The sequence below is a fragment of the Lactuca saligna genome, chromosome 1 (assembly GCF_052625555.1).
Source record: "Lactuca saligna cultivar CGN05327 chromosome 1, ASM5262555v1, whole genome shotgun sequence".
In the NCBI taxonomy this organism is placed as follows: Eukaryota; Viridiplantae; Streptophyta; class Magnoliopsida; order Asterales; family Asteraceae; genus Lactuca; species Lactuca saligna.
The window spans coordinates 7,547,997-7,557,500 of record NC_136417.1 but is presented as its reverse complement, the minus strand read 5'-3'; the positions used below and the strand labels follow the sequence as shown (position 1 = coordinate 7,557,500).

General features: G+C 38.0%; 2 protein-coding genes across 2 annotated transcripts; one reads left to right on the top strand and one right to left on the bottom strand.

Annotated features, from left to right (window-relative positions):
- Positions 1–2,344: 2,344 nt before the first annotated feature.
- Positions 2,345–3,416, bottom strand: LOC145042342 (uncharacterized). The gene is made up of 2 exons (XM_078990772.1): positions 2,701–3,416; positions 2,345–2,638 (listed from the first exon to the last, which is right to left on the bottom strand). Exons 1-2 carry the CDS (start codon positions 3,224–3,226, stop codon positions 2,568–2,570), a joined length of 597 nt encoding a protein of 198 aa, XP_078846898.1. The 5' UTR covers positions 3,227–3,416; the 3' UTR covers positions 2,345–2,567.
- A 701-nt stretch (positions 3,417–4,117) lies between these two features.
- Positions 4,118–5,995, top strand: LOC145042250 (Tetratricopeptide repeat (TPR)-like superfamily protein). Its single transcript, XM_078990684.1, has 5 exons — positions 4,118–4,458; positions 4,801–4,939; positions 5,270–5,301; positions 5,537–5,623; positions 5,725–5,995. Exons 1-5 carry the CDS (start codon positions 4,207–4,209, stop codon positions 5,863–5,865), a joined length of 651 nt encoding a protein of 216 aa, XP_078846810.1. The 5' UTR covers positions 4,118–4,206; the 3' UTR covers positions 5,866–5,995.
- The last annotated feature ends 3,509 nt before the right edge of the window (positions 5,996–9,504 follow it).

Sequence of the window (9,504 nt, the reverse complement as noted above, 5' to 3'; positions counted from 1 at the left end):
TATTTTAATGTTAAATTGATTATTTAAATGAAAATTTTTTCCTTGAAAACCACGGTGTTACAGACACTTAAGGGTGTTTGGGTGTACAGGTCATATGAAGATTGCGAAGAATCACCTAAAGAAATTAGATGATAGAAGCAAGAGGGTCGTGTATCTCGGTACAGAAAAAGGATCCAAAGCTCATAGACTCTTGGACCCTGACACAGGATTGATTCATGTAAGTAGGGATGTAGTGTTTGAGGAAGATCAAACTTGGAATTGGGAGAAGACGACCAAGATAAAGGCAATTCCAGGCATGAGCTTCACAGTGGAAGGCTTTAATTTCAACGAATTCCAGGGAGATGATTATGATCCGGAACCCTATACCCCACAACACGGGTACGGGTCAAGTGGTGATAGCAACTGGACTGGAGAACAACAGCCCACTAGCTCTCCATTGGGCTCTTATGGAAGCCCACAAAGTACACCCTTAAACCAACCTGATACACCTAATTCACCAGTCACGCCCAATTCTCCCACCACTCCAAACTCTCCAACTGAAACAACGAGCACCGCTTCCAGTTCCACGGGAGGAGGAGCTCCAAAACGATACCGACTCCTCACAGAGTTGTACGATCAAACAGAAGAAGTCGAACTCCCTGAAGAACTAATGATGATCCAAGATGATGAAGAACCTAACTCATACCGAGAAGCAAAAGAGAAGACCGAATGGGTTAATGCAATGAAAGAAGAATTGGCTTCAATCGAAAGGAATAACACATGGAGGCTCGTCGAACTCCCAAAAGGGAGAAAAGCGATCGGTTTGAAGTGGGTCTACAAGGTGAAAAGAGATCCACACGGAAGAATTCTGAAGTACAAGGCGAGAATTGTGGCGAAAGGGTATGTACAGAAACAGGGAATTGACTATGAGGAAGTCTTTGCTCCGTGGCTAGGATCGAAACCGTACGTGTAATTTTGGCACTTGCTGGGATGAATGGATGGTGGGTTCACCATCTTGATGTAAAATCAGCGTTCCTGAATGGAAGATTGGAAGAGGAAGTGTACGTATCTCAGCCTGAAGGATTCGAGAAAAGTAATGAGGAAGGAAAGGTGTACAAGCTTTCAAAGGCCCTGTATGGACTAAAACAGGCACCCAGGGCTTGGAATTCATGCCTGGACAAATACTTGAAGGAATTGGGATTCAGAAGATGCTACCAAGAATACTCAGTGTATACAAGAAAGAAAGATGGGAATGTTCTAATCGTGGGGGTCTATGTAGATGATCTGTTAGTCTCAGGAAGTTGTGATGAAGACGTAAGGAACTTCAAATTAGAGATGAATGCAAAATTCGAGATGAGCGATCTCGGACTGTTGACTTACTACCTGGGAATCGAGGTCAGTCAAAGTGATACAGGAATTGCATTGAAGCAGGAGGCTTATGCAAGGAACATTCTCAGCAAGACTCAAATGATTGACTGCAATGCAACAAGGAGTCCAATGGAGCATAAACTACGATTGAGCAAAGGTGAAGAAGACGAATTGGTAAACCCCAAGGAGTACAGAAGCATAGTTGGTGCTTTAAGGTATCTCACTCATACTCGACCTGATCTCTCTTTTACAGTTGGGGTAGTTAGTCGATTCATGGAAAAACCAACTGTAAAACACCTTCAAGCAGTTAAAGGCATTCTAAGATATGTGAAGGGGACACTAAGTTATGGATTGACATACAAGAGAGGGGAAAGCAAGGTTACCCTCACAGGTTATTCAGATAGCGATTTTGGGAAAGATTTAGATGATGGGAAAAGCACAGGAGGTGTAGCATTCTACATGAATGGGAATTTGGTCACGTGGACCTCACAGAAGCAACGAAGTGTAGCATTGTCAAGTTGTGAAGCTGAGTTTATGGCGGCAACAATGGCAGCTTGCTAGGGAATCTGGCTAAGGCGACTCCTCACTGAAATAACGGGACAAAAGGTGCCACCAGTGACACTCTTTGTAGACAATCGATCAGCCCTGGATTTGATGAAAAACCCAGTCTTTCATGGACGCAGCAAACACATTAATACAAGGTACCATTTTATTCGAGAGTGTGTAGAAAATAGGGAGATTGTGGTGAATCATGTGTGTGGGACAAAGCAAAAGGCAGATATTCTGACAAAAACAATGGCAAGGGTAAAGCATGAAGAAATGAGGGAACTGATTGGTGTGAAACCAATCACAAAACAGGTGTGAAACCAGTCACAAAACACTGAATTAAGGGGAGAATGTTATAATAATTCAGGTGTTTCATTTATTATTAAGCACGTTTTAAGTTTGAGTAGAATAAATCAAAGTAGTCAGAGAAGTACTCCCTGGTCTACAACAATTAGTCTAGTTTGTTTCCTAGTTTTTAGCAAATTTCTAGTTTAAATTCACAGGCAAGTGTACGTGTTTTAGTATCCCAGTTTAAGCTTTGCTTTTGTTCAGTGAATAAAGTATACATTGCCTCAATTATCCTCTGTGTTCTTTTCTGCATCTCTGTTTCTCTGTTCATTGTGCAGCCTTCAGAGAAATTGTTCCAGTTTTACCCTTTTCCTGCTATTATCAATTTATGTCCATTTCTGCAGCTTCCTTTGTCGTAGATTGTTTCCTATCTTGGTAATAAAAGTCTTTATTACCCCTGCAAGAAAACCAACAATTCCATGAAGGCTTCCTGACGGTAATTAACAGGTAGAAATTTACCTTGTAACAACTTCTTGAACTTTGCCCACGTTTCAACTTTGGATTTTTGAGCTTGCTGGCGACGTTTTTTCTCATGTTCCCACCATAGCGATGCAGATTTCCGTAGTTTAATGGCTACTAGCTTAACCTTTAAGGGATCAGGGATATCTTTCAAGTCGAAGATCCGCTCTACGGTGCTTAACCAGTCTATGAAATCATCAGGATGGGATTTACCATCAAATTCAGGAATTTCTATCTTCATTCCTAAATTGCGCAAAGGGTCCTCGTGAGTTTGTCTCCGAGCATGTCGCTGGTATGTAGCAAAAGCGTTGGGTCGGTCAAAGCCAAAAGGGTTTACGGCCTCCCCGGCTCTGTCATCCCAAAATTCCGATCCAGTTTCTTCCTGTTGCTCCTCCTGTCTTAATTCCAACTCCCTGATGCGTTGCTGGAGTCTTTCAATCTCACGATCTCGTGGATCGCGTTCTTCTTCTTCGTTGCCTCGGTCGGCGTTTCTGCGAAGAGGGGGGCGTCCACGACGGCCAGCCATTTGATTCACCTAGAGCTCTGATACCAAATGATGCGTTCTAATTTCACAATCAAATGGCAAAACTCAGTTAAGATGATCAACAGGAGGCTCAACCTTCAACACAAGGCTTTCACGTGAATATTCCCAAGAAAAAGTATCCTCCAAAAAAAACCGCCGTTTCTTGGCTTAGGGTTCGGTACAAAAAGCAAGCAAAACCAAAATTTTGGAAAGTCTAATAAACTTGAAAAGGAAATACTAAAAAGTCAAAACAAAGTAATTTGACCACCAAATAAATAATAATAATAATAATAATAATAATAATAAAAGCCTGCACGTAATAAAAATTTCACACCAATTCAACTAAGTCAAGTTTAGATGCTCCGTCATCACTTATGTTTCTTAATTAATCCTCTTATGCGAAGTTTAACACTATATTTTGTTGAAACAGTTGGCTAGAAAACATGCATGGATACCTCAACAAATTAATTATACTGAGAATTATTTACCTTTAGAAAATTAAAATTTAGTATTTGCTCGAAATATGTCTTGCTGAGCGAGTTGTCATTATTTTATTTATTTATTTGTTTATTATTATTATTTTTCTTTTTTGAACAGCAATCGAATTGTGTTTATTGAGTTGGGCTGCTTTTGAAAATAACAACATAATTACTTTTCGGCTCCATTGATGTTCGTAGACAAATGTTTCAAGGGATCTTTTATTGCCTAAAAAAGTATGTAGATATATATTTTTTTCATGTGACTTGCCCTACCAAACAATAAATATATTTTCTATTTTTATATTAAAAAGGGTATAAAATGGTATGACATAAAGAGATAATCGACCTTCTTTTTCACTGCTTAAAAAATCAAATCAAAATGACATAATAAATATATATATATAAAGAAAAAGGAAACTTAATTATAGCATTTGAACAAATGTTAACCGACTTGTTGAATAACAAAAAGAGCCACACTTGGGACGAAAGAAAGAGCTGAAAATTATGAAATTGACATGGAAGAATCAAACCAAGAACAAGAACAAGAACAATAAGCGCCCAATCGCAACCATCTCTGACCTCCCATTTGATCAGGAAGAAGATACAGTCGCTACGTTCGCCGCCGACGACACCAGCCAAGATAGATGTAAAGCTGGAGAGGATGGTAGTGTCGGGACGTCTACACCGGGTTCGAATGTTGACGAGACGATCCAACTTGCCGAATCCTTTCAAGCACAAGGGAACAAGCTTGCGGAGGTAACTTTGACCTTTTTAGTAAACCCTAGGTTTTGTTCATTTGATCTATGATGGTGTTTGCTTCACGGAATTGGTGGGTTTGGAATTAAGGAACTGTTCGTTCAAATTCATACTATTTTTTCTCCAAAATTTAAATCCAATTCATGGAATTAGAATTTTGTAATAGACCTAAGTTCTATAGATCGAATAGCAGTAATCCGAACAACTCCTGATTTGACTATCTATTATCGCTGGAACTATGATGCGGATGTCCAGTTAATCATTTATGGTTTTGCGATTGAATCTTTACTTCCTCTTTATGTTGTATATCTTCTTAATCTGTTCTTATTTCACATATTGAAGGTCGGAAAATACCGTGAAGCACTTGGAAAATGGGAATCTGCTATCACTTTGATGCCTGAGAAAGCCACTTTACACGAGCAAAAGGCTCAAGTTTTACTTGAAATCGGAGAAACATGGAAGTCTCTAATGGCAGCAACTCGTGAGTATCTGTAATCTGTTACTTATTTGTATCTTGATTTTGTAATCTTTTTTTCATAATGGATACACAGTAATTTCTTATTTTGCTGCCATTAGAGACTTCCATGTTTCTTGATTTTGTATCTTGATTTTGTAATCTTTTTTTCATAATGGATACACATGTAGACTGTTTGTGACCATAATCTTTTTGGGTTATAAATGGGCATATTGACCTGTTATTTCACATTTTTCATTGTCCAACAGATATGGCATCATCTACTGTAATTTCTTATTTTGCAAACTGCAAATGTATTATAGAATGCATAGTATTGATTTGTACTTAATTATGTAGGTGCCACCCGATTGGAGCCTTCATGGGCTGAGGTTTGTGACTTTTTTATTTTACCTCCAAATTGGAATTCAATTCCATTCCGCCTTTTAGTTGAAAATGACTACAGAAATTGAATTCCATTGGAATTAACAAAAAGCCTGTGTGATGGAATTCAACTTTCCTACCAAGAACTCATGGAATTCAATTCCAGTCCTCCCTCATTTATATAAATGACTAAACTACCCTTTTTCCAAACCCTTGTTATTAACATGCTCTCTGTTTCTGCAGGCATGGGTCACCCTTGGAAGAGCACAACTGAACTTTGGGGAGCCTGATAGTGCCATAGAAAGCTTTGACACAGCATTAGCTATTAAGGTACATCCATCCTTCTATGCAAAAGATGTGAATGCCCTTCTCATGAGTTTTTTTTTTTTTTATTTTAACATGTATTAAATGAATCCAACCAATGTGTGCAGCCTGATTCTGTAGAGGCAAAGGAGGATAGGAAAGCAGCATTACATCTTGTGAAGAAAAGAAAACAGCTTCATTCTTCAGGCCTCAGTGTCTCTGAAAACCGCTTTGTGGTTGGAGAGGAAACCCATGAACAACGTATATGAATTATCAAAGGCTTGCCAAATAATATCTCTAGTTTAATAATGTTATAATTGTAGCTTCAGTTGTGTTGTGAGTTGTAATATATATACTACTTATTCGGGCCGTGATTTATTTAGTAAACTCTTTTCATAAGCTTCTTGTTGCTTTCTTAGTTTTTCCTTTTCATGATTTATTTATCCATGTCCAACTCTCATAGATTCCAAGGCGTTTTATGGGTCTATATAAGCTTTCACCTGCAAAAATGAGTTGCCGAGCACCCACTGCTGCTTCCCTAGTTTACAAGGATATGGGGATGGGGTTTGCCGGCCGATCATGTTAAGATACTAAATCTTTACCAAAAAAAAAAAAAAACATTAGTTATTACTTGAACTTACCTGCAAAAGGTTGATATCTGTCGTGCATATACCAGGTGATCATGTGGAGGTGAATGTTTTTCAAAGTATAATGTCCTTATAAGAAGAAAAATAAAAAGAGAATGTATAATGCTAAAACTTGAAAGGTTTTTTTGTACATTGCATTAATACGAATGGTGAATGCACAATGTTGTAATAGAATGTAATGAATATAAGATGTTACAATATATAAATATGAAAGTCCTTTGCCTTTTCATGCATATACCAACAATTCTTCTTTCATGACCATTTCATTAGAAACTTTTTGTAGTTGTCGCACTCTGCCTCTGCTTGTTTCCAACTCTCTGTAAGGAGTTATCCACCAGCAAAAGAACCATGTTATATGTGACATCCGCAAAATCTCGGCCAGAAAAGAGCTGATTTTCATTTATGCTTTTAAAATAATTTCAGAATAAATCTTTTTGATTTGAAAGAGTTGCGGAATTTGCTCCCAAAAATAAAATGTGATAAAATAATATTTACCAAAGCATTTCATAACAGAAATGTATTTTCATTATATAATCAAAACTCGGGATGTCATGTTCCGATACAGACCATAAAGCATAAACGATAACATTACAAGTCATTCAACAAATATATACATATACAGACTTGTAAACAAAACAACTTGATGATTCATCCATCTTATGCCCTTGCGCCACTTCCTATAATCCAAATAAAACTGAGTGGGTCAGGCTTGGGAGCCTGGTGAGCATATAGGGTTTTCAACCCACAATAAATAGTTATATTTAATTCCACCATCCAACAATAACCCAATTACTCATTCCCGTTATTCTCACTTTACGTCCCTAAAACAACTAATACAAGGGACCTAGTCTCAGCGTTGTTGTTTCTGTCGCGAAACTTCGACATGTCATAACTTCTTCGTTATAACTCAGATTTCGGCATTCTTTATATCTTCGGAATCCTTGTTTCGACCACTACATCTTTATGCAAAGATATAAGGCTTATCTCATACTTTAATTTTGACGCTTATTTTATTTTTAATTCATTAAATTATAATAATTAAGAAAATAAACACATAATTCACATAATACTCAAATATTTCATCATTAATACTTCAAAAAGAGTTACAAGGGTTAACCTAGACTATTACATCAATGATAATGTCTAGCCTAAAAACGCGGGCGTTACATTATACATGGTAGACATTAATAGAAATAATATATTTAGAAAACAACTTATAAAATGGTATCCTTTAAATTAATAACATCAACATAAAGCAACTATATTTCAAAACAAACAGAAAATACACATTGCCTTTTGATGTTATCATGAAAGTCCTCAAAGGTTGAAAGCCACCAAAAACATATATGGGTAATGTTAGCATGCTTCTTTCACCTCTTTGAACACCCAACAGTGTCTAAATATAGCAAATAATAGCTATAGATTGCCCTAAAATTACAGATCGCAACTTTAATGCTTTACATCTAAACCTGGATTGGAGGTGGTGTTAAATGATGAATCTGAAGGTGGATTGGGAATGAAGAAATCTAGAATGGAGACCAGGTGTTCTTCCCTTGAAACGTGTCATCGTGAAGACGAAGGAGCCTGGTGACTCAACTTGAAGGAGGGGCTCTTAGGATAACAAGTGAAGTTCTCTTACCGAACTGGAGAATACAAAAACTGAGGATGGGTGGTTGTGGGAGGTCAGAGGTGGTTGTTCAGGTCCTGTTTACCGATGAATTGAAACCTAGTCGGTTCCTTAGCTTCCGTTAGCTGCACGTTACGATCCAATAAATTGCAAAGGATATGTGAGGTGTCGTATCAGAGGAAAAGCGGTGTAAGCTAAATCTATTAAGAAATCAACACGTTTTGACATGGCCCCTAAAACCAAGCAAGAGCTGGCAAGCAGCTTTGGTGGAAACGCAGGCAAAGAAGAAAACCTCATAGTGAAGTAAGGAGACGCCATCATGAGAGAAGCATGAGGTCAAGAGGACGGGCAGGCGGTGTGAAGCAACCAAGCTGCTGCACGCCATATACGTTAAGAATGGCCGCCCACAACTTTTCTATTGGTGGAGGAAGCAGCTAATCGACATGGACATAGTTTCAACTCTTTAACATATAGGTAATGACATAGTTTCCACCAATGTTTTAAAACCCGGGTTTTTAGTTGACCCGGTATGATGAGCGGTTCACGGGTCAACCGGTTCAACCGGTTGAACCGTCGGATCAACCCGGTTTATGATCTTTTTCTATTTTTATATATTTTTATTTTCATGCATAATGCATAAACATATAAAACCAATAATTTAATGTCCACAAAGTTTAAATATTTAAAAACATTGAAGAAACCACAAACGGCTCGTTGTTTTGGCGTTCGCTACTTGTTTTCAACTATTCAAATCCTATTAAAACGGGTCAATCCGGTTTTAACCGGTTTGACATAAGCGGTTGAACCGCGGTTTAGAGGAAACCCGGCCGGTTCGATCCGGTTCGTATTTTTACAAAAAACCGGTCTCAATTGACCCGCCTTCTATCCCGGGTCACGGTCCAACCGGTTGAACCGGCCGGGTCAACCCGGGTTTTAAAACATTGGTTTCCACCACCACAACCTTTCTCCGCCGGTCGCGACCTCCATTACGGCCGCTCTTCTTTTTCTCCTTCGTCTCTCTCCTCTAACAACTTTGATCTAAATCGAAGTTTAGATTGAATTTTATTAGCCTTCGGGAATTACTCTTAGGTTTGGTCAAAATCCATCACCACTGCCCTTCTCCGCCAGTCGCAACCTCCACTGCCGTCCTTCCTATTCTTCACCGCAGTCTTCCACCTTTTACAACTCAGATCTAAATTAAAGACTAATGTGGATTTTATTTGCTATCAGAAATAACGCTTGGATCTTGCTACCTGATACTTTATTACAGCTTAGAAAGAGAAGAAGCGACAAGTGAGTAAGTAATTCGATTAACTCTTTAACTGTGATGTAATTGTTTACTAAATAAAAATTCTCGATCGGATGTTAAATGACGCAATGGAATATAACAAGAAATAAAATAAGAAAAGTAAATCAAGTTTCTAGATCATGAACACAAGTTGCTGCATTCAGTTTTTTTACTAATTTTCAACCTAATTTATTATCAATTTAATAGCTCTTCATTTTATGCATCCTTATAGATGTGATTATAAATACTTCCTTTTCTATTGGTAGGATTTTGTTATGCTTTGGTTAGCTTTAGTTATAATGGAATTAGTGCAAGTGTGCTACTTTACTTAACTAGCGAGTGAATC